This window comes from Eptatretus burgeri, chromosome 6 (assembly GCF_056783735.1).
Source record: "Eptatretus burgeri isolate ZD-2024b chromosome 6, Ebu_testis_v1, whole genome shotgun sequence".
NCBI classification, from domain to species: Eukaryota; Metazoa; Chordata; class Myxini; order Myxiniformes; family Myxinidae; genus Eptatretus; species Eptatretus burgeri.
Window position 1 is genome coordinate 40,201,118 of NC_140966.1, and position 25,513 is coordinate 40,226,630.

Below are 25,513 nucleotides of genomic sequence, written 5' to 3' on the forward strand. Positions count from 1 at the left end.
CATGTAATTCAAGACACATTACCAGCACATTATTAAAAACACCTCACCGCCACGTAACCGCCACGTTATTAAAAACACGTCACCACCGCGTAACCGCGACGTTATTAAAAACACCTCATCACCACAAAATTCAAAACACCTTACCACCACGTAATTCAAAACATTACCAACACATTATTAAAAACACCTCACTGCCACGTTATTAAAAACACCGCACCGCCACATAACCGTGACGTTATTAAAAACACCTCACCACTGCGTAACTGCGACATTATTAAAAACACCTCATTACCACGAAATTCAAAACACCTTACCACCACGTAATTCAAAACATTACCAACATTATTAAAAACACCTCACTGCCACGTTATTAAAAACACCGCACCGCCATGTAACCATGACGTTATTAGAAACACCTTATCACCACGAAATTCAAAACACCTTACCACCACGTAATTCAAAACATTACCAACACATTATTAAAAACACCTCACCGCCACGTTATTAAAAACACCGCACCTCCACGTTATTAAAAACACCTCGTCATCACGTAACCGCAAAGTTATTAAAAACACCTTCACCACCACATAACCGCCACGTTATTAAAAACACCTCGTCACCACCACATAACCGTGACTTTATTAAAAACACCTCACCGCCACGTAACCGTGACGTTATTAAAAACAACTCATCACCACGTAATTCAAAACACCTTACCACCATGTAATTCAAAAAACATTACCAACACATTATTAAAAACACCTCACCTCCATGTAACCGTGGCGTTATTAAAAACAACTCACCGCCACATAACCGTGACGTTATGAAAAACACCTCGTCACCACGTAACCGCAGAGTTATTAAAAACACTTCACCACCACATAACCGCCACTTTATTAAAAACACCTCGTCACCACCACATAACCGTGACTTTATTAAAAACCCCTCACCGCCACGTAACCTTATTAAAAACACCTCACCCCCACATAACCGTGACGTTATTAAAAACACCTCACCGCCACGTAACCGTGACGTTATTAAAAACACCTCATCACCACAAAATTCAAAACACCTTACCACCACGTAATTCAAAAACACATTACCAGCACATTATTAAAAACAACTCACTGCCACATAACCGTGACGTTATTAAAAACACGTCACCACCGCGTAACCGCGACGTTATTAAAAACACCTCATCACCACAAAATAAAAAACACCTTACCACCACGTAATTCAAAACACATTACCAGCACATTCGTAAAAACACCTCACCGCCACGTTATTAAAAACACTGCACCGCCACATAACCGTGATGTTATTAAAAACACCTCACCACCGCATAACCGCGACGTTATTAAAAACACCTCATCACCACGAAATTCAAAACACCTTACCACAACGTAATTCAAAACATTACCAACATTATTAAAAACACCTCACCGCCACGTTATTAAAAACACCGCACCGCCACATAACCGTGATGTTATTAAAAACACCTCACCGCCATGTAACCATGACGTTATTAAAAACAACTCATCACCACGTAATTCAAAACACCTTACCACCATGTAATTCAAAAAACATTACCAACACATTATTAAAAACACCTCACCTCCATGTAACCGTGACGTTATTAAAAACACCTCACCACCGCGTAACCGCGACGTTATTAAAAACACCTCACCTCCACGTTATTAAAATCACCTTGTCACCACGTAACCGCAAAGTTATTAAAAACACCTCACCACCACCTCACCGCAAAGTTATTAAAAACACCTCGTCACCACCACATAACCGTGACTTTATTAAAAACACCTCACCGCCACGTAACGTTATTAAAAACACCTCACCACCACATAACCGTGACGTTATTAAAAACACCTCACCGCCACGTTACTGTGACGTTATTAAAAACACCTCGTCACCACATAACCGCCATGTTATTCAAATCACCTCACCGCCACATTATTAAAAACACCTCGTCACCACATAACTGCCATGTTATTCAAATCACCTCACCTGCATGTAATTCAAAACTCCTGCTGTGCAATTCAAAAGACCTCACCACACGTCGCTATAGAAACAGGGTTCTTTTAACTGCAGGATAAGTATGTGAGCTGCTGTGTTGTCAAGATTTACACTAATCAGAATTCAAACATTTATTTTACAAATCAACTTGTAATACCGAAGGTAGTGAGCTTCATACTCAACGCGTGCACATGAGAGAATAGGAAACAACAACAACAACAACAACAACACAATACCCAGGCAATTTGGAATCTGTGTTGTCTGCTATGATCCTTTTGCTTCCGGTTTTTTTTTTTGCTTCCGGTTTTTGTCATGGGGAACGATGCGTCCCGGGAGATAAAGGCATCGTCGGAGACATGAAAGACCCAAATATCAGACATGGTGTATATTTCCTCCACTGATTTTAATAAAGATATCTCCCACATCATCAAAAAATATTTTTTTTATCGCGATTTACATTATTTGATCGCTGATCCCGAATCCAGGTCGAAGTAACCGGAAATTGCAGCATCATCTGCTCTGCACCTGACTGACCTCAGATCTGTCAAAATCATCAGCTGTGCGGCGCTTACATGTACCATGGTATAGTTGGCAATTATACAGTTGTGAACAAGTTGTATGCACAAATGTCTGAAAAAATCATAGAAAAAAAGACTGTTCAATTTGATATATTTAAGAAGCGAATGCAAGAAGAATTCTACGTTCGCTTCTTGGCTTTGCCTATTCCATATTTTTCGTGATATTACATTTTATAAGCAATTGAAGTTGAAGATTTAAGTTAAAAAAATAAAACAAGGAAAAATTCATATCTCCACTAATATAAAGCAGTGCGTGTGTTTGTCAGTGTGTCTCCTCCATAACTCCAAAACAATGACACCTAACAGCCTGAAACTTTGCATGCCCACGAAGAAAAATCCAATGAAGTGCGTATCTGAAAATTGGGTGTTTGGGTTAATTAAAACACCCCTTTTGAAGATAATTAACGGCCATATTTAATTATATCCTTCATCAGATGATCCTCGGCCACCTCACTCTCGGGGTCTTAAGGCATATCTTAGGTAACTTCGCTGGGGTCTGAAGCCACCATGTTCTTTGTCATGCTCAACATTTTCGTTGACTTGGAACAGGCCACAACGATTTCATCACGACAAAGTATTTTCTTTCAGTTTCCTCACTCATATTATCGAATGCCTGTTCATCATAGCTATGAATCGCTGGGTACATTGCAATGCTTATACACACTTAGAGACGTCAGCGTTCGTTGCTTTATTTCATTTCCATACATGTGATCACCATGAGTATCTCTTAAACTAAAGAGAATTACAAAATTTAAGTTCCAGAATCGAAGTGACAAACAGTTCTGACTCCTAGAAAAGTGTTCAATTTTCCAATTCGGACATATTTGATATTTCAGGAGTCTCCGGGAGGTGTATGTTTAATATGACGGTTCGGTGATTGCCAATTGCAAGCCAAGGGAGCTGTTTCTTATCAACCGTTTCATTGGAGTGCTTCAGCCAGCACTCTACAATATTCACACCGTCACTGAACGCTGCATAGAGATCGACTTCAACAAAGTTTAGGGCTGCTCGTCTGCGTTGGCCACGTGTTGCTCTGCGGTGCATCAGGTAGTGGCTGCCTCACTGAAAATGTGAAATTTTAGTTTCCACGACATTTCCCGTTTTTGACGATGTTATACGACCCATCACTTCAGCAAGGATAAATACAAATAACAATTAAACGTTTCGCTTTTAAAAGTTTCTTCAAACGTTTTGTGCATCGCGAGGTAAAGCCACTTGGCACGTTCTTCAACTTTCAAATGCGATACCGTGGTTGTACATCGGAGATAGGAAGGTAAAATAAATTACATGATCACAATGAGAAAAAAATCTTTTCAGTTCTGAAGTAAAGAATTGCCACATCATAACAGGAAAGCAGAGAGGTACGCATGCTCACTCTGTGTAGCTTGGTTTCGAATCCCAACCAAGCTCAAAACTGTCCTCCCGGTGTTTCACAGATGTACGATAAACTGGGCATCACATATGCTGGAATCCCTCACCCCTTTTCCCTCCCAGTGTCTCTGTCTCTCTTTGTCTGTCTGTCTCTCTCTCTCTATCTCTCTCCCCCACCCCCTTTCTCCATTCCTCTATCTCTCTCTCCCAACCCTCCCCCTGGTTCTCCATCTTTCACCCTTGTGAGGGGATTGTAGCATGTACAAATCAGATTTGGAGCCAACCGGTATGCATTGCTGCCCGTGTTGTTGCTGATGATTCACCAATAAGTGATGAAACCGGTCCAGCTGTTGAGGGGATGTGAAGCATTGGGATTCTCATTTGTGTACAATTTGTGAATGTTTTCATCATTGTTGAGGAACCCTGAGAAGGTTTCGAAACAGCATAGCACTTACCTTACGTAGGTCTTCTTGGGTTGCTTTATGCAGTGTCTTTGGCGAGAGGAGTGTGGGAGGGGTCAGTTGTTTGCATCATCCAAGCCATCTGTGTTGAGTTGATTAGTCGAGAGCTGATTCGTTATTCCCTCCATTCACAGGTGAGAGATGTGGGCGAGTCTTCCTTTTTAATATATATATATATATATATATATATATATACAAATATATACTGTACATACAGTATATATTGTCACGGGGGTGGCGGCCCAGGATAACCCCGACCTAAATTGTGGTGACGGGCGGTTAACACTGCCAGCCCCCGGACAGCTGAGCAGTTCCTTATGAAGAGCTGGACACGTTGATACTCGGAGATTATAACATGTGCGGAGGGCAGGGCACAATGGCGGAGGAACGAGACACGGGGAAGCACAGCACAGTAATGGATGCACACCGAGGGGGTTTATACTCGAACCCCACTACAAATACACGGATACAGTTTCTTAAAATGAGCACATTTAATGAAGATAAAATAAATATTTACAAAGGACAATAATTCAAAAGGTAATTATATTAATATGAAATAAATATATCATAAAGTCGGGGTGCCTCTTCACACACAGACACAAATGCAGACAACGGGGAAACAAAATAAAAAGAAAACCCTTCCTTTTAACTATTCTTGTACTTAGCTTGGCCAAGAGCTGGTGTTTGTGGAACTTGGAATGGAGGCGCTTCTATTCGCACATGTGCAGACGCGCACAACAAAATGGTGATTCTCTCGTCTTGGGACAGACAGACGCACGCCAGGCAATCCACGAGCGGCACTCCACACCAAAGCTACACTCATTGTAACGGCTTCGTGCACCGATCGTCCTCACCGACCCAACCAAGAGTGAAGCGTCTTGCTTCACCATGTGGGCCAAATTACCTCAACATGAATACAAGGGTTGTGTCGTCCTCCTCGGCATGCGCTCACCCTCCGCTCTCGCCTCTCCAAAATCTGCAACCCCCTTTCCTTTGATCACAGCTCTCTAAAATGTGCCAGCCAACGTTCCCTCGATCACGCCCATATAGATCCTCCGCCTCCGGGGCATGGCCTGCTCGCTCGAAACCTGGGAAGGCGGGGCTTCTGCCCGCCCTGCGAGCTTCTGACGTCACAGACATCAATCATCAGCCTCGGGGTCATGACTTCGTCTGTTGAAACCCTTTGAAGGTGGGCTTTCTGTCTGTCTGTCTTTCTGTCCGTTTGTCATGGTTTTAGTGATGTGTTCCCCACCTTTATTGCCGATCTTGAAATATAAAAACATAGGGAAAATCACAGAGGGGCGATTACATACGAGGGAAGCTTATTCCTAAACCCGAGGTAATTAACACGACACCACCCCCTCGTTTAGTGACGCGTAAAACTTAAACTCACAGGTTCTCTACTTATTTACATCGAGAGGTCTCCTACATGTCCACGGACCAAGCAATGCCACACAATGCTATATTCCCTATTCAATTCATTCTTCCATCTATCCCCACAACTGGAACAATATATATTTATATATATTTGTATATATATATATATATATATATATATATATATATATATATATATATATATATACATATAGATATAGATATACATATATACACAGGGGGCTGCAAAAGTAGGCACACAGTAAGGACTGTACTTTTATTCATTACTGTATACCTACATTTGCAGCCCCCTGTGTATTGTCATGTCCAGCCAGCCGGTTCGATTATAAAATATCTTACTCCAGACCCAGTTGTGGTGGACGGGGCCGTTAACACCGACCTGAATAGATCGCCAAACGGTTTTACCTTGTAGGCGAACAGCTGAGATTCTTGGAGATTATGGCACACGCAGGACGGAAGGCGGCGGAGCACTTAGGCCAAAGTCACATTTTCCACGGCAGCCGTGGGGTCAACAAAATCTACGGCCACGAGCAATTATTGGGCGGCCGCAGTATTTCCACGGTCACACAATGTAGCAGCCACATATGTTTTTATTTTTTGGGGAGCCGCACGGCGTATTTATAAATTGTGGAGACCGAAAACATGGGGTTGCCGTACGATCTTTGATTTGATGTCGCACGGTGACCTTAGGGCGTTCCTGCGGCGGCCATATAATTTTCAAGGCAGACGCAAGATGCCCGCAGGGGGACCGCAGGGGGGCCCTTAGGAGAACGTGCGGCCAGATGGACGGTAATGAGTGGGTTCTTTTTTTTTTTCTTTTTTTATCATTTCTTTTGTTTCGGCTTGTCGAATTGCTACGGCGAACGTAGAAATGAAAAAAGTTATAACCCCGCGCTATAATTCCACGGCGACCCCCTACGGCCTGTAAAATATAGCCAAATGGCGTAGGGCCACCCTCAGGCCACCGCAGAAACTCTGCGGCTGCCGCACGTTTCTGTCAATTCAGAGGGCGTACGGCCGCCGTATCCTCGCCGTAGAGCAAATGTGACTTAGGCCTTACCAGAATGGAGGCACACGGGTTTATCCTCAAACCCACAATGAATAGACAAACACAGCATATTTAACAAATGAGGGTTTAATGAAAATAATTCAATGATTCATAATAAAAAGTAAATCAAAGTGTGAGGCAAACGAAAATCGAATTTGAGATGTCTCCACACAGTCACAAAACAGACAAAGGGAAAGATATAAATAAATGAAAATCCTGCCTTTATTCTGGCACTTAGCTGTGTGTCCAGAGATGATCTTTTGGGAGCCTGACGTTCGAACCACGTAGTCAACACACGGGAAACCGCACCCAAAATGACGCCAAGTCACTCTGCACGGGAAATGTACGTGAGGTAATTTGCGCGGATGGCCTCCAACTCCAGGAGCAACAAACCGCTGGTAAAATTCTATAAAACACTGTCTCGATCTATCGGACCCAGTGTTAATGGTGCTTTGTGGTTCATGTTTCCGTATCCATTCAAAGCCCCTCCCATCCTCATCACCGACATCCTCCCCCTGCTCCACCACAGCTCCCTCCCCTCCAGGGCCCGTTACATAGCCCACGCAAGAGCCATGTCCGTATGCGATCCATGCGGCATGGCAGTGTTCTTCATTAGTTCTCCTTTTAATGTGTGCCTTCAGCAAAGAGGCTCCAAAATCGTCTGATGTCCCGGCGGATGCGCCGGCTGTTCGGCCTGCCTTGTAGCGTCGATTAAATGACAACGGGCCACATTTGGCTTTCTCTTGATGCTCACCATTCGGGCAGGGGCTTCAAGGCCACCTGGGGCCCCAGCAGACATGCCGGTGTCTCAGTCCGCTTCACAGCACTGCTCGTATGCCGCAAGCCAAGGCCAATTCATCGGCGCAATCCCTCTTGGATGCATGTTATATGGAGAACATCATCACTCTAGTCCAGGAGCAAGGACCTGAAAAAAATGAAATCGTTCAGCACTCCCTACAGAAAAGGCTTGACTTGACAGAGTGGTAGAATCGACCCTATAGAACACCTCCAGGTAGTATGTGGTTTCAAATTGTGGTATCATTAAAATTCTACAGGCCATTATACATACCAAGGGTACTTATCAAGAGGGTCACTGTGGGCTAGCAAAATTTAGGGGAGGGGTAACATAAACGTGAATATCTTTGTCGAGACTCAACCAATTTTCAATGTTGAGTTATCATTGGCTTCGTATTATAATTCTCTTTCAGAATATGTACAGAAATGTCGATATTCATTCAATTCTACAACCACAAGAGGTAAAAAAAATCAGAAACAAATCAAATATTATGAGCTGTTTTTTTTAATATTTTAGGCATCTTTTGGAGCATACTAAGTTGTCAAGTCAAACTCTTTTGTAGTGGGTGTTGAACAATTGAATTTTACACAGGTTCATGCTGCTGGACTAAAAAATGCTGTGTTAGTTTTTTTTTTCAATGAAATTCTTATGGACGAGATAATTACAAAAATAAAGTTTTAAAAATGTCATGTTAATAATGATGGTAAAAGAGGCTGTGGGTTAACATAGTTGCTTTTCTGTGTCATTCCAGATTGAACATCTAAAAGAATCCTACTAGCCAACTGAAGCAATGGCCATTTCAGAGTCAGGCAGTAGTGCAACTTTCACCTGTAAAGAGACAGAAGTTGACTAACTTTCACAAGTGCATAATTTGTCAGATGGACTCAAACGAGACACTGAGGAAAGACCGAGATACCTCCATACAGGCACTTGTTGCAGCACTGGAACTCTGACGAGATGAAGTATACGAACGTTTAAAATCAGTTTGGCAACCACGGTGACAACCGTGATGTGTGACAATGTGACAATGTGACAGTTTGGCAACCACGGATGTTAAATGGCACTCAAATTGCTACGAAAAATCGACAAGGAAAGCAAACCTGCATTACATGCAGAGGAGAAGATCTGCATTCTCACCGACACCAGCAGAAGAATCTAAGATTGGCACACAATCTGAAACAAGTTTGATGGAGACCTCCAGGGTATCCAGGTCCCAGTCAACGTCCACTGACTGGACTATGTGCCTCTTCTGCAAGAAGAAAACACACAAAAGGGTAAAGGAGATGACCATGGTCAGAACTTTCCAAGCCTGTGAAACTATTGTGCAAGCAGCGACCGCAAAGGATGATGAGGACATGTTACGGACTACTGGTGCCATCAGTAACGATCTAGTGGCAGCAGAAGCTAGATACCACAGAGCTTGCCATGCCTCATACATCAGCAAAGCTAATCTGCAGTATGCTGGCTTCCATGAAGGGAGACAAGAAACTTGTTACGATACGGCATTCAAGCAATTGGCTGAAGATATCTCTGCTGACGTGAATGGTGGGAAGGCCTTTGATATGACAATTCTTCTGGACAGATGCAATCATTTTCTGCGCGGACAGGGAGTGGCAGTCAACAGCTACACTACCCAGCGACTCAAACTTCGACTAAAGAAACACTTTGGAGATGACATTGTCTTCCATAAGTCATATGATTTTAGGAAGTCCAAGCTTTTGTACTCAAGCTCCATATCCCTTCAAGATGTCATCAACTCTGCCTATCAGTGTAACACCGCAACAGCCACGGGTGTACCAAGAAAACAGCCCGCAACAGCGATGGATGATTGCGACAGGGTGAGTCTGTTGTACCGCACTGCGAAACTCATCAAGTCGGAGATCAATGAATGCCAAGGCATATCAGTCCGACCACCTAATATCATGGATCTAACCCTGACAAAATCAAAATCTGTGATACCAGACAGTCTTCGCTGGCTACTATGCTGGGTTATTGCCAAACCAGAAAAGGAAGATGAAGATGAGTTTTCAGCACCAGAATGTAGCAACTCATCAGATGAAAGACGTGTTTTGATGCTTTCTCAGGATGTTGTACACTGTGCGACTCATGATAGAACTAACATGCCCAAGCATGTGGCCCTGGGAATTGCAGTTTGCCATATGACAAGGTCAAAACAGCTCATTACCATGCTGAGTAGAATGGGCCACTGTGACTCCTACGATGATGTTGAGGCAACTGCCACAAGCCTTGCACAGGAGATCCTAGCCAAGAGCGACATCTTTGGTACGGTATTACCATCAAACATCTCCCCAGGCGTCTTTGTCCAGGTGGCAGCAGACAATAATGACATGACTGAAGAGACTCTTGATGGAAAGAAGACAACTCATGCCACTACAGTAGTCCTCTATCAACGAGGGCACTTTGGTCCAGTCCCCGAGCCGAGGGTCTATTCAGACCAGACAAAAAGGAAACGGACACTTGAATCCACTGGGACGTGCCAATCCATCAGAGAGTACAGTGCATACGGAAAGCAGCCTGCTGTTACCAGTTTCTCCGGGAAGATACAAGCTGAGTGGTTCAAATGCTCTGAAAGCTTGCATTCGGCAGCCTGTAAGATGGATCTTGCTTGGGCATTGATAAGGATGACACTAATGAAGCTGTTTGAGGTGGAGCGATTCGCCACAGAAAAACAAAAAGTACCCAGCTGGAGTGGTTACAATGCTGTGGTACACTCCTGTGTTCCCGTTCGCACAAACATCGGCTGCTGCCCTATGATCGATGGTTCCCCGACAGAGCTCAGCACCGTCTACACAGTTATGAAGAATGTGCAGTCCATGATGGCAAGCCTTGGCTAGAATGACAGTGTTATTACATTTGACCCTGCTATATATGTGAAGGCCAAAGAGATTCAGTGGCGCCTACAAGAAGAGTTTGAAGACATGGTGATACGCATAGGAGGCTTCCACATTGCAACGAATTATCTGGCTGTGCTGTAAGCATGCGAAGCCTTCATCTATCTATAATTCCAGCTGTGTGTGTGTGTGTGTGTGTGTGTGTGTGTGTGTGTGTGTGTGTGTGTGTGTGTGTGTGTGTGTGTGTGTGTGTGTGTGTGTGTGTGTGTGTGTGTGTGTGTGTGTGTGTGTGTGCATGTCTGTCTGTATGCGACTGCCATTTCTCGATGACCGCCAGTCCGATCTGATTGAAACTTGCCAGGAATATTGCTGGGGACCCGCGGATGTGCCTTTTCAAGGTTTGATATTAATCGGATAAGCGGTTCCCAAGTTACTGCCATTTATCTGTCAACCAATGACAAGACACAGTGCGATGACATCACGAATGACGTCACAATGTTTATTTATTTTTTATTATTATTATTTTTGCATGATTGACGTCACAATTCTTCTTCTTCGTTTGGTATGATGTCACAATCGACGCTGGGGACCTGAGTATGTGCCTTTTCAAGGTTTGATATCGTTGTTCATCCATTTCAGCTGTTTCCCAAGTGTTTCCCAAGGTTTGAAAGCTGTTTTTTCCCAAGGTTTAAATTAATTGTTCAAATTATTAATTAATCCCAAGGTTTGAATTTTCCCAAGGGAAACAGCTGTTTCCCAAGGGTTTGAATTAATTGTTGTGCTTTGGGCCTGAGTTATTTTATAACTTGGTTTACGGATCTGCCGACAGTATATTTGCCGAAATGAAATATAAATATAAAACACATTTTTCGCCTTTTATATTTATACATTTTCCGCTGAAGGTGCAAAAGTTTCAAAACTCGAAATGTAAACGTCCGCATTTATTTTCAAAATATAATTTCGTGCGCGTGCCAAAATGCCGAGTCATCTTTAACCAAACTGCGCAGTAGTCTTTGGTCATGGCGTCTGAGCAGTGGCCAGTGTGGTTCAGATTGACTGTGGTTTCTGGGGCGAAGGTGATTGTTAAGAAGTATGTCAGCGGTATAAATTCGAGTGACTGTATTGGTGATTTAATCACGCAACATCTTGACAACAAATATTCTGGCCGAACGATTGCATCAATTCAGTGCAGCAGCAGGGATGATTCGCTCGCTACTCTCGATCGTGCCGATTTTGTTTCCATTGAAAGTTGTCCGCCGCTGTTCGTATTGAGAGATTTTGGTGCCAAGTACGTCAAAGTTTCCCTGCGAGATGCTGATATTCAACCTTCAACGGACCAGAAATCAGCCTTGGATGTGCTCATGGGGATGGGAGATGGTACGATCAGATGCCCACTAAAAAAATGTAAGAGCTGGTTATGGCTCTGATTGACCGTTTTGAGCGTGTTGACTCTGAGTAGACACCTTTTTTAATCATATCCAGCACTATGCACTGGTGTGCATGCCCACATTTACGACTTGGACAGTAATTTTCTCAGCATTGTTTCCATTTGTTTGATGATCCAACAGGTTCCTATAAGAAAAATATGCCAGACTATATTGTAAAAACAAGTTTTAATCCTTCTTTGTTTTTCACATCAGATGATACAGTGTACAATGGCATCCAGCATTTGAATGGTTTTCCATCTTCAATGTTTTCTTAGATCCTCCTGGTCCGGGATTTATATTTATTCCCCCCACCTACCCTTGTCTTTTCCATGGAACGTCCGAAAAAAAATCATAAAAATATTTAATTTCTAAAAATGGAAATTATATTTATATTTCGACCGACTGACCCTACATTTTAGCTGAAGAAGTGCGTAAACCAAGTTATAAAATAACTAAGGCCTTGGTAGACATTTGTGAATACATTTACAGAGAGAGAAGCAAGAGAGGAGAAGTGAGAGGGGGGGTGAGAGAGGAGGCGAGAGAGGGGGGCGAGAGAGAGGGGGCGAGAGAGAGGGGGCGAGAGAGAGGAGCCGAGAGAGAGGGGAAGTCACAATTCAAGAGAGGGGGAGAGAGGAGGAGGTGAGAGAGGGGGTGCGAGAGAGGAGGTGAGAGTGGGGGCGAGAGAGAGGGGCGAGAAAGAGGGGCGAGAGAGGAGGGGAGAGAGGAAGGGCGAGACTCGGGGGGAGAGAGGGGGGGCGAGAAAGAGGGGCGTCACAATTCTTCTTCTTCTTCTTCGTTTGATATGACGTCACAATTGCCACTCGGGACCTGAGTATGTTTCCCAAGTGTTTCACAAGTTATGGCCATTTATGATACGGTTGGTTCGATCTAATTGAAAAAATGCCCCAATCCATCCAGTCGTCATTTACGAGAGCGAAGAAACGAAGCTGCACATACTGGCACGCACCTACGGGCTCGCACTAGTATGTGCAATGTACTCAACAACCAAGGGGGCTGGGAGTAAAGTGAACAATGTGAGATACTGGCAGTTTTGTCAAAAGGGACAAAGAAATGAAAATGTCCCCCCTACATTCGACCGCTTAAAGCAACATATGAAGCGAGGAAATTACCAGGCCTATGTATGGAAGAGAGCATTGGAGCCTACACAGAGCCTTCCACCAGCAGCTGGACATGGCTGGAAAATTCAGGATGGTGCCCTGCAGCCTGTGCTCATGACCAAAGATCCAGCACCACGGGGTCTTCCAGAGCTGACTGTGTGTCACTGCAAGAAGTCTCTATGTCGCCGAGCCGACTGCACATGCAGAACCAACCACATGCCATGCACAGAAGCATGTGCATGTATGGCCGAAGAAACTTGTGAAAATCCAAGATCAATCTTTGAATCCAGTGGTGAAGAAGACGCTGACTAAAAGTTACAACAGATGACATCTTCATGCTTCCATGGTGAATGTGATTCCTTGTTGCCAGACACAAATATTACAAACCGCTCTGACGAATGTGCTTCCGTGCAACCATGCACAACTATTATGATTCGCTCTCACTAATGTGCTTCTGTGTTGTCATGCACAGCTCCCAGTGCTGACCATGATAACTATTATCATCCACTATGATGAATGAGTAGCTTCCGTGTTGCCAAAGACAACTATTATACTCGGCTCTGATGTATGTGCTTCCGTGTTGCTCTACACTAGGAAAAGACGAACACTAAAAATAACAGTTGCAGTTTTCTTTATGCGTGCCTCTGTATGTATATGAATTTCTGCAGAACAATACTTTCATAAGCGTTTGATTTCCAAAATGTATACATGCCAGTCGTAATTGAGAAACACCATTCACCATATGAGAACACAATTAAAAATGTCAGAAAGTTTGAATTGGTGTGATATTTTAGCTTTGGTGATGCCATGGCAAAGGCCATTTTCAAATAACTGTGCATACTCTGATAGAGAATTATAATAGGAAGCCAATGATAACTCAGTATTGAAAATTGGTTGAGTCTAGACAAAGATATTCACGTTTACGTTACCCCTCCCCTAAATTTTGCGAGCCCACAGTGACCCTCTTGGTAAGTACCCTCGGTATGTAGAATTTTAATGATACCACAATTTGAAACCACATACTACCTGGAGGTGTTCTATAGGGTCGATTCTACCACTCTGTCAAGTCAAACCTTTTCTGTAGGGGGTGTTGAACGAATTTCCTTATTTGGCCTCATATGAGAAATGGCTGCTGGACCACTCATAGTCTTTGTGAATCTTCTTTCTCCGATTCTCTCATCGGTCGGAAAGACCGAAGTCCTCCAATCACCTTCGGCAGTTGCATGTGGGGGAGCCGGCAAGTGTGTTTTTTGTGTCTGTGTGTGTGTGTGTGTGTGTGTGTGTGTGTGTGTGTGTGTGTGTGTGTGTGTGTGTGTGTGTGTGTGTGTGTGTGTGTGTGTGTGTGTGTGTGTGTGTGTGTGTGTGTGTGTGTGTGAGGTATACTCTTTGTCGATTAATTACGTCTATCTATTCATTAATTACACACGATTGGAATGTACATTTTGACCCTTCAGACTGCTGAGACCCCTTCAAACTTCGAATACCCTTTATGATCCCAAAGACCTCCAGGACCCCAAACACCCTGAAGACCCCCAAGACTGTGAAGACCCCAAAACAACAAAGACCCCCAGGACTCCAAGGACCTCAAAGACCCCATCGACCCAAAAGACCCCAAAGACCTCCAGGACCCCAAAGACCTTCAAGACCTCAAAAGACCATGAAGACCCAAAAGACCCCGAAGACCCAAAAGTCAACGAAGATCCAAAAAGACCCCAAAAACCCCAAAAGACCTTGAAAGTCCCCGAGAACCCAAAAGTTCCAAAATGTCAACAAGAACCCAAAAGTCCCTGAGGACCTAAATATCCGAAAAAGTCCTCGAGGACCCAAAAGTCCCAAAAATTCCTGAGTACCCAAAAGTCTAAAAAAGTTCCTGAGGATCCAAAAGTCCAAAATGTCTCCGAAGATCAAAAACGTCCCAGAGGACCCAAAAGGCCCCTAAGATGGTAAATCGTGTATACACTTTGAGACTCGACGATACTACAAAAAAAATCTGTTTTTCCCATCTTTGAAACGTACGCCATGTTAAGGTATATAAAGGAGCTTAATATGTCCTTCTACCACTTCACTGCATCAGGCATTCATTCTAATTACAAAATATATCACAAAAACAATGATAACATTGCAACAAAGCATATATTCATTAACACTAATAATATTTCCAACAATAATAACAATAGTAGTCTCATATGGCAATCATAATAACAAACAGAAATAATCCCCATGTTGGTCCCAAGCACATCCTGGCTTAGCGAAAGGCAAGCTAATGCTCAAGCAGTACAGCAGGCAGGTATGCAACAAGGCTGTGAAGATCAATGAAAATTTGGTCCATCGGACCAACGGGCCCCCTTAGAGGAAAAAAACGACAACATGAGGCTGCTCGATAACATGAGACTGAGAAGAAACTGACCTCAAACAAGAAAATGAGGCCATTTGCCCAAACATTGCGGAGTGTACTCCCCGGTAAACTGTTGCTCCAGCTTTTAACATCAATGTTCTTGATGGTTCACTGAAGTCGAAATAACCCAATCTTGATTGGGTGACCCAACTTGTGTATACCGTACATCAATCATGTACATAAACGTCTTTCTAATAACTCACTCACTGATGTAAATGTTTACTACTATACTTTCTATGTACACTAACAAGCTGGAATTTAGCATGCTGATGCAACTTGAAGCCAATGAAACAGGAAAACTAGAATGGCACTCTTCAATGGTATGACATTGACCAATATACCTCCACACGCATTATTACATCATTATAATATGTTTTCTAAGTTTGATTTAATCCCTTCAGCTGTTCTCCAGTACCACATTTTTTCCAGGCATGACCTTTGACTTTTGACCTATTGATGCCGACGTCTACTCCGTTCATCTTTGCATCCAAATATATATTAAGTTTTGTCAAAATCCCATCACTGGTTCACAAGTTAACAGAATTTTAACCTAATGGGACCTCTGGTTTTTGACATTTGACCTCTTGACTCCATAATCTAATCAGTTCATCTTTGCATCATTATATACATACTTGTACCAAGTTGGACTTGGAACCCTTCAGCCATCCCTAAGTCATCACAGTAATGAAAATATATCACAGACGCATGGACGGGACGGATGGACAAAACATGTCTCCGGCGACTTCGTCAACGGAGGCATAAAAAAATTGCAAAAACGACGGAAAACGTCTGAAAATTAATGTTGGCCGGTGCAGCCTTGCTCTGCTCACAGTGGGTCACGTGACGCAAAACAATGGGACATCACATGATCTTGCACAGACATGATCACTCCATGAGGAAGTTGATGTTTCTAGTGGTAGGAAGTCATTTATCATTTACGGATGGATTATAGTGGCAAAAAAGTGTTACAGTGTATATTCTAAAGAGTTGCATGTTTACATATACAGTCAGACCACTGCATCATGCACCCTGATTACAACAAACTTTCAGAACACGTTTTCATCAATGTATAGATCCCCTGTATTCATGATCCATGTATCTGGAAATTAGCCTGGGAATATAGAAAGATCACTTTGTCTTGACATATTGAATGCAGATACAAAACCGTAAATTTGAAATCCTCAGAATACAGATGAGATTAGCAACATCAGTTCTCCAAAACATCCAGAGAAACAATTTACGTACATTATTTTATTCTCCCCCAGTGCGTTTTAGCATCACTGGTGCTGAAATACACTATCCAGTACAAATACATCTGTGTTGCCATTGAAGAGGGGTGTGTTCGCGTTGCCTCCCAACCAGTTTGAGTGTAAACTTCACCTCTTAAAGGTAAAGGTTATATTTGTGAAAAGGTCAAAAATATTATTAAAATGTAAAAAAATATCTGCTTGTGATTACATGGGTATATATCTGCTTGTACGGCTTTGGTCAGGCATGATCCACTCCCCTTTATCTCGGCTTTATCCTTTTTATTGTTGAGCATCAAGTAAGGAAGCAGCTCTTTCATTTTTTAAGCCTACAAAGCTACATTTAAAGTTACATTTTTCAAAGCGACAAGAATATGGCAATTACTGTTTGTTTTCCAGTTTGGTTTTTAAGTTCCAGATGCACAACATAACGCTTATCTTCAACTTGGAATTACAAATTACAACTCTTGGAATTGCCTCGCAACCCATTATAATGTAAATAATTGTTTTATTTTCACACATTTGTTGTATTTACATTATATTACAGATTTGCTCATTCACACACTTACCAGAAGTAAAATATACAAAAAAAACAACATTTAAAGAAAAATGTAAAAGCATAGAGGGATGAAATCTCAGAAAAAAAACAACCAAAGAATGTAGGAATGACACCACATTATGAAGCCACAATATGACACCACAATCTTCTTCTGGATTGCCATCACGACATCTTTTGACATTTTACTTTGGTTGTGGGATTGTGATGGAACGTCAAAATATGTTGTGATGCTCAACCAGAAGAGGGTTGTTCTGTCGTATTGTGGCATCGTAATGTGGTGTCATTCTTCATTGTTATTCTTCTTCTTCCTTCCTTCTTCTTATTCATCCTTCACAATCCCACAACAAAAGTACAATATCAAAAGAAGTTGTGATGATAATCCATTAGAGGATTGTGGTGTTGTATTGTGGCATCATAATGTGGTGTCATTCCTACCTTGTTTGGTTGTCTTTTTCTGAAATTTCATGCCTCTATGTTTTTACAGCTCTTAAAATGATTATTTTTCTTGTTCTGCAAAAAAAATTGTAAGTAATAAAATGCTTAATATTTTATATATTTATTTTGTTATTTTGGTATGGATTAAATCCATCTATGTTATTAAATTCAGCTTATGGTACATTCCACCAATCCCCCCATAATCCTGACTTTTGTCTCAGTCCACGATGTGGATTACCACCACTGAACTGAAAATAAATAGAAAGCTCATTGCCATTTATAACACACAGAGCCCAGTGTAGCTACCGGATGCCATCTTGGTTGGCACTCGATGCTGGGTGATTGCGATTTCCATCATGCGTTTGCATGTAATTTAGAATGAAAAACGATCGCATCTTTTTTTCACCTTTTGTGCGATATTTTTCAATCGTGAACTTTATCATGGTAATTATAACACTTTCCTTTTCGCAATAAAGTTTGAGAAAAAAATATTGTTTATTTGGGAGCGTGAAGAACTCAGGGCGCTTTAAAGAAGCTTACGAAGATCAAGTCTGCCTGTTTATTTCACTTTTTTTTTGGTCAAAATTGAAAACATGAATTTACCTGTCGTTTTTTATTACCTCCAAAATGATGCAAATCAAAGTGTTCAAATATAACCAACTTTATGTAAAGTAATACCCAAATCGTTGGCAGTATGAGCAGCCGAAAGAATGTGCATGACTGCTGCAGGCAGGGCGATTCATCAATGTGTGTGCTGTCGCTCGGATGGACACGTTAAACTGGATGTCCCGTCACACACTCACCTGCCTCCAAGCTCTTTAGCTTGGGTTCGAATCCTGACCCAGCTCTAAACTGTCATCCTGGTGTTTCACAGGCAGGGTGATTAATCAATGTGAGTGCCATCCCTTGGATAGACGTTCAACTTAACGTCCCGTCACACAATCCCCTCTAAGCTGTGTCGTTATTGCCGACACCAGCTGGTTCGGGGAAGACTTGGGTCAAACTTCCCTCACCCGAACTCGGCCAAACCGACGAGAAGGTCGGATTAATGGTGACCGTTAACATAAATCCACTCGTTAGTCCTCCCCGGTTAATCCTTGCTACATATAAAAAAAAGTTATATACCAATTTGCGACCGACAAACAAATCCATTTACCAACAGGGTTCATGTGATGAATGCCAAATGAGAAGCTGTGATGCTGCAGTGATATTTCAGAGTAAAACTACACCATTCCTGTTCATCAACATATTTGAATACCTGTGAAACGTTTTTCCACAACCCTCCCATCACAGATTGGAGAAGTTTATTGCTGCACAAAATTTCATTTGAACATATTTGGCTTTTTCAATCTGGGACGCATTCAAAACCACCTTGATCCACAACGCGAGTCAGCCAAGTGGTGCTGACGAAGTCATGGGACCTCGACTCCACAACGCGAGTCAGCCAAGTGGTGCTGACGAAGTCATGGAACCTCGACTTCGTGAGCACCACTTGACTTACAGGGGCGACACTTTTCATGGGTTTTGAGCATTCTATTCATTTTCAGTGTTTTATATTTTTTTTATTTGGGAATGGATTAAATCCATCTATGTTATTAAGTTGTTTTTTTTTTACCACTTTTTTCAGTTGATTTGGGTGATGGTTTGGCAGTCCTGGATTAACCATGAAGCAAAATAATGGTTAATCTTAGGGCTTAGGGCCTCAAGGGAAGAGGGGCCCCACAGAGTTTTTTCCAGTGCCGGATTTACAATGGACCATGGTGCAAATGTTGCAGTTGAACCAGGGTCCACAAAAAGGGGGCCCCACAATAAATGAAAAAAAAAATACATATACAAGAATATAATTTTTTTTACATTTTTTTAATGCAATGTAATACTGATGCCATAGCGTTTACTGTAAATATACCTAGCTGTAAGTTTTGTTTCATTTCGAAAAATAAGATTTCATTTTTACGGTTTAGTATTGTTTTCATTTTGGATTACATATATATGGGGGTACCATAATCTTTTCAGTGCTTACGGCCTCGAAAGGTCTTAATCCGGCCCTCTGGTTTGGGTATGTGTCGCATTTGGAATGGTTCTGTCCAGTGTCCATTTTTCCCCCTCACGAACCTGGGCTGGTTTGGTTGAGTCCACATTTGCGTTCGATTTATTTTCATAACAATGAGTGATGTTGTATATATTTTAAAAATTTTGGGTTGCATACATTAGCCCAGAGACAAAGTAACTTCCTCACGTTGGAATCACCATCATGACTTCAGCAGTTATTGAGGTTGGTTGGGCTACAGTTTTACCTTGTTTTGAGAGGGGAAGAAGCAGAAGTACAAATTGGCGATTTAGCGATCTCCCGATGTGGGACTACAGCGGCGCATTTTGGTGTCTTTTTAAGTCGAGGTAGTTCATAAAATGCTCGAGAATAAAAATTATAGCTATTAAATGCTTATGACTTCACTCTTTTGTTTATGAGCGTATCATTGTGTACACATTTGAATGGGTAGCCATTTTTTTTCCTGTATCATACCTCCATATGGAGTAGTACAACATTACTCCCTGATAAATATATATATATATATATATATATATATATATATATATATATATATATATATATATATATATATATATATATATATATATATATATTATTACGAATTCGCGCCCACCGGCGTGCGATCGACCGCGTTAACTAATAGCAGCCGCGTCGCCCACCGGACGGACAATTCAGTCGTGACCTTCCGGAACAACGCCGAAACCCTGTCACGGGTGGGTTATTAATCCCACCAAGGCCTAGCCAATTTTATACCCACGCAAAATAGGGTCAATCGCCGAATATCGATACACCTAAGTACTCGCGCGGGTAGCCTACCGGGAGACTGTACCTCGACGCAGGTCGGCTTGGACACGAACTGCTCAAGCGGTCCGTTCCGTTCTTCAGTGATAACCAAGTGGGTATTATCGCCCAACCTCGCCGGATCCGATTCTATTTGCCGGGTGTTTAAAACCAAACTACTATTCCGCAGTGCAAGATGGTATTCCAATACAGGAAAGGGGAAGCAACGAACGGGGTACATTTAACCAAGCACATTTATTTACTGCGACACACGTGTACAGGGAATACTAAACACGCATGCAGTAAGCAATGCAAACACGGATGCAGGCAACGAAAGCACTACAACCGACTATAAGCAATTATCAATGTACAGCACTTACACAGTTCTACTTATAGAAGGCGCCACCAACATTCATTCAAAAGAAAAGAAAAGACTACCCTCAAAGACGAGGGAGTCAGACAGGGTCCATAGACCTTAATACCGTGGAACCTTGGTGACCGAACGGGCCCCACGAGACCGTTGCAGATTACCTGCACCCTCATGGTGCCTTGATGGGCGACTCGCGACGTCTGTCCCCACGGCAGCTAGGATAGCCGCGGCTGACTCGGGCCTTCCACAGGGCCGGCAAGCTCTCTCCGGCGCTCTACACTCGGACGCGCAGGTTTGCGCCACAGAGCTGGCAGAGCAGCGCCTCCAGTCCGCGTCCCTGGTGCCACGCCCGGACTCCCCACCGACCGAGAGCTCCGACGAACGGGTCGTTCCACGGACCGCTTCTCCACAGACAGGCCACCACGAGCCAAAGATCCCGACCAGGAAGAAGAAGCCACCAAATAAAACAACACACACACGACTTGGCTCCTGCCCGCCCTTATATTCCTCCTGGCTTCTTGCTCCGCCCTCCTTCGAGCTCCTGCAGGAAGCTTCGAGAAAACGGGCGTTGCCCATGTCCAACCCTCTCGCCCCCCTCTCGTGGCGCGCGGGGGGGGGGGGCGAGGGAATCGTAACATGGCCCAGGCCTAGGGAGATTCATTTCCCCAAAATGAGGCCCCTCCTTCACATGACCTTTGACCTCTGGCTCGAATCGCACTTCCCCCACACCAAAGCGCAGGAAAAGCAGGCGGGAAAATCCGCACTCCACCGATGGTCCTTCTTGTTCTTCCCCTCGCGTTATCGAAATCCCTTGTTCCTTTTCCTCCGCAGAGACGGCCTTCATGAGTGGAGAGGGTTGCGATTTGGTTTGTGGAGAAGGGGATCGGTAGTTGGCATAGCGGGGAAGGTGGTTAGGTGATTGGCGTAATTGTGGTTGGCGTTGTGGTTGAGGTGATGAGGATGGCGTGGTTTGTTGAGAGGCGCGTGTGGTTGTTGTGGTGGGAGGACGGTGGATCTGAAGCGGTTGTTTGAGAGCGACGTTGGTGGTGGTGGTTTGGTTGTGGTTGGTGGTTGTTGTGATGATGGCGTTGTGAAGATGGTTGTGGTGGTTGGTCCAAAATAACGATAGTGAAGAAAAACAGCTATCTCAAAGATCACAGCCCGGTTAACATGAATAAATCCCATTAAACAACGGTGGGGAAATTCAACTGAACACAGACTTATGGATCTAACTGAACTAAGGACCTTTATGGTGTTCTGCGAATTTCCACAGCCGTAACAACATATATATATATATATATATATATATATATATATATATATATATATATATATATATATATATATTTTTTTTTTTTTTTTGTTACGTCAGGGGGGGGGTATGCATTCAAAGGGTAATTAGGATGTTTAATTAGGTATGCCACGCTGTTCGAGTGTACCAGGATCTCGATGTAATAAGTAGCAATTCAGTGGTGATAAGTTGTCTAGTAAATGTTCATTTCTTCAAGGGGGAAATGATAATTGTCACGTAATTAGATAGGGACACGGGATAGGGTAAGTGTGTCTGCGTAAACCCCTTTTAGTAGTCCCTGGAGGCTTGCCGTGACGTCACAGGACAGTGCTGCGGATGGCTCCGCCCCGTGATTACGATTGGCGGAAGGCGACGGCGCAGGGCCAATAAAACGGCTCGATTGGAAGTGACGAGGACGGGAGGATAAAAAGGTTCTGTTCGGGGTCGAAAAGGGAGAGGAAGAAGATCGGTACAGAAAAATCGTTTTTGGTGGAGGCTGTTGTGCTGGGAGCGTGCTTTTTGTTGGGCTGATTCGAGCCTGGATTTCATCGTGTCTCGAGGCCTTGCTGTGCTTCGTGCCTCAGCTCGGTTGGCTCTGGGGTTCTGCTGGCTCTGAGTACGGGGTCGAACGGCGGGCAGACCTGCCTCCCTCTCCTGCTCGCAACTTGGCACCAGAACTGGTTCCCTGGCGGCTGTGAGCGGACTTGGGCCAGGACCAGGAGGTCGACACCACCACGGTGTCTCCTGCCCCTGACGAGCGCAACGCCAGCTCGTCCGGCGCTATTCCAGGGACTATTGCGTCCACACCACGGGCCAGCCTGGCCACTAGGACCAGCTACGTGTTGTGTGTGTGTGTGTGTGTGTGTGTGTGTGTGTGTGTGTGTGTGTGTGTGTGTGTGTGTGTGTGTGTGTGTGTGTGTGTGTGTGTGTGTGTGTGTGTGTACCTGGCGCCTTTGAGGGTTTGAGATTTGTATATTCATTGGAATTGTCTGTGTTTTCCCCACGCCCGAACCCACACCACCATCCCGTCGAATCGCCCCGGATCCCTCTTCTTGCCGAGTCTTGTTATTTCTGGTTAGAGAAATAAACATTATCAACTCAGTGAAAAGCGACTCGTGCCACCTTCCTCATCCCGTTTGCGGTAGAGCGATTAGAACCTCCATCTTTGGGTTATAAAAATAAACCGCCTCCATCGTTTCGGCTCATTCTACGTTGGCGGGACTGTTCAAGTCCCGTGGACGTCACAATATATATATATATATATATATATATATATATATATATATATATATATATATATATATATATATATATATATATATATATATATATATATATATATATATATATATTGTTGCGGGCCGGGGGTCAGACGAGAAGACCACCGGCGGACGGGCTATCTCGGCTCCCACATGACTCCCTGGAATTGTTGGCCATGGCACACGGATAATTCCGTGACGTAGCGAGTCGCTAACTGACCAAGAACGCCAATAACTCAACGGCGTGACCTCGGGTCCTCCCATCTATGGGTTAACCAGGTTACCTAATTAATCACATGATTTAATTACTGGGGAACATGCCCTCGGTATGCCTTGTCCGAACTGGATCACTTTACCAGATCGGATGTAGCCGAGCGACACTGCCAAGGACGTACCGGCTAAAAGGAACGGATCGTTGGGAATAAAGTCCCGGCTAAGCTCGGATTCGGACCATGCTGGGTCAATGAAAGAACAGACAAAAACAAGTTGGGAACATTTCTAATAATAATTTATTTACAAGCAGGTGAGGAAAGGTATGTGGTACAGTGAATAGTTTTATTGGTGTGTAATGCAGGGATAGAAAGAAGTGTGAGGTGCGACAATAATACAAGCAACTTACAAAAGCAGACTTAACCAGAAATAATAATAAGCTTCTGCAATCTTAACTTATGAGGCCAAGTGCCAGGACACACACACACACACACACACACACACACACACACACACACACACACACACACACACACACACACACACACACACACACACACACACACACACACATACACCGATGAAGAGGAGTTCAGGAAGGGAAAAATCAGAAGAGGAGATGAGGCTAACGGTCTCTGAATACCTTGCACGATTTCCCGATCGCGCCACCAATACGTTTTGGGGGGATCGCCCCACACCGAACTCCACGACATGAATTCCCTTCCACGAACTCTCGGGCCATGCCCCGACGACCGGCCGAGGATGGCGTCGGCTCCGTGTGCCCGACCGGGCACCCCCGATTAGCACTGGTCAATATGCCTGCTCCCTGTAATGCGCCACGTGGCCAGAGCTGTACAGCACGCCCCTGCCTGATCGCGGCTTCGCCTGCCGGAGAGGCGAGGAGACGTCCGCCGTCCATGGAGAACACCTGCGGCTGCCAGCGAGGACTGACGGTAAGGTGTTAGGGTAAACCCATGCACAGACAAGAACAAGATATGTGCTATTTGTGCCCTGCTTTGTTTGATAATAAGGTGTCACGAGCTAAGCACAGGTCTGCCTGCTATTGAGCATGCCCCGTACAGTGCGCATGGATCCGCCATTAAGCACGTGGCCAGCACTCGTGATCGCCCGATTCTGCTATCATGTGCACGGGAACAACCCCGATCTGTGTCAGGAATTGAGGCGACTGATCAGATATAATAATTCAATGGATAAATGCAGGGAAAAGAAGATGCCGATATATTTAAATCCAGAAATGGGTGGGAGAGAACGCACCACCCATATCTTGCACACTTGTATCCTGTACAACATGGCGTGGTTGTTGTTTTTCTATTATCATCCTCTGACAATGTTGTTATTGGCACCAAGCTGCCAGCCACGCTCTCGCCGATATTGGGTCATTTGCTTCTGTGTTGTGAAAAAAAAAACATCTGTGCAGTCTTTTGAAGAGATATTCATTCATATGCCTTTTCAATGCAACTAGCAATCTCATCCCAGATCATCGGAAGCTCCAGCCGATCATCTCGAGCTGCCGAGCATACTCTATGACTATCCGCAAAAGTTGGGTTGAGGGATCGCTTGAGGACGGGAGCTCTGGCTGTGCCGTACTCTGCTGATCAGGTGTCTGAGCACAGTGCCTGCTGGCCAACACAAGGACCCAAAGTCGGATTTACCTCAGGAATAAGCAGAAAAGAAGAGTAGACATGAAGTTAGTGGTGTAAGCAAACCCACCCAGGAGATCCCCACAACGCACATCCTGTTGCCCCACTAGACAAATGGGAAGGAACTATCTCAACATATATTGATGGAATAACTGTCTCGGGACCACTATATGTTG

General features: G+C 43.7%; 1 protein-coding gene across 1 annotated transcript in view; it reads right to left on the reverse strand.

Moving 5' to 3' along the window:
* Nucleotides 1–6,944: 6,944 nt before the first annotated feature.
* LOC147024604 (uncharacterized) overlaps nucleotides 6,945–25,513 on the reverse strand; it is an 89,850-nt gene continuing 71,281 nt past the window's right edge. The window contains exons 5-6 of the mRNA XM_085884661.1: nucleotides 8,784–8,932; nucleotides 6,945–7,812 (exon numbers count right to left, since the gene is read on the reverse strand). Of these exons, the coding sequence (XP_085740787.1) occupies nucleotides 8,789–8,932 (144 nt within the window). The 3' untranslated portion in view covers nucleotides 6,945–7,812; nucleotides 8,784–8,788. The remainder of the gene's footprint in view (nucleotides 7,813–8,783; nucleotides 8,933–25,513) is intronic.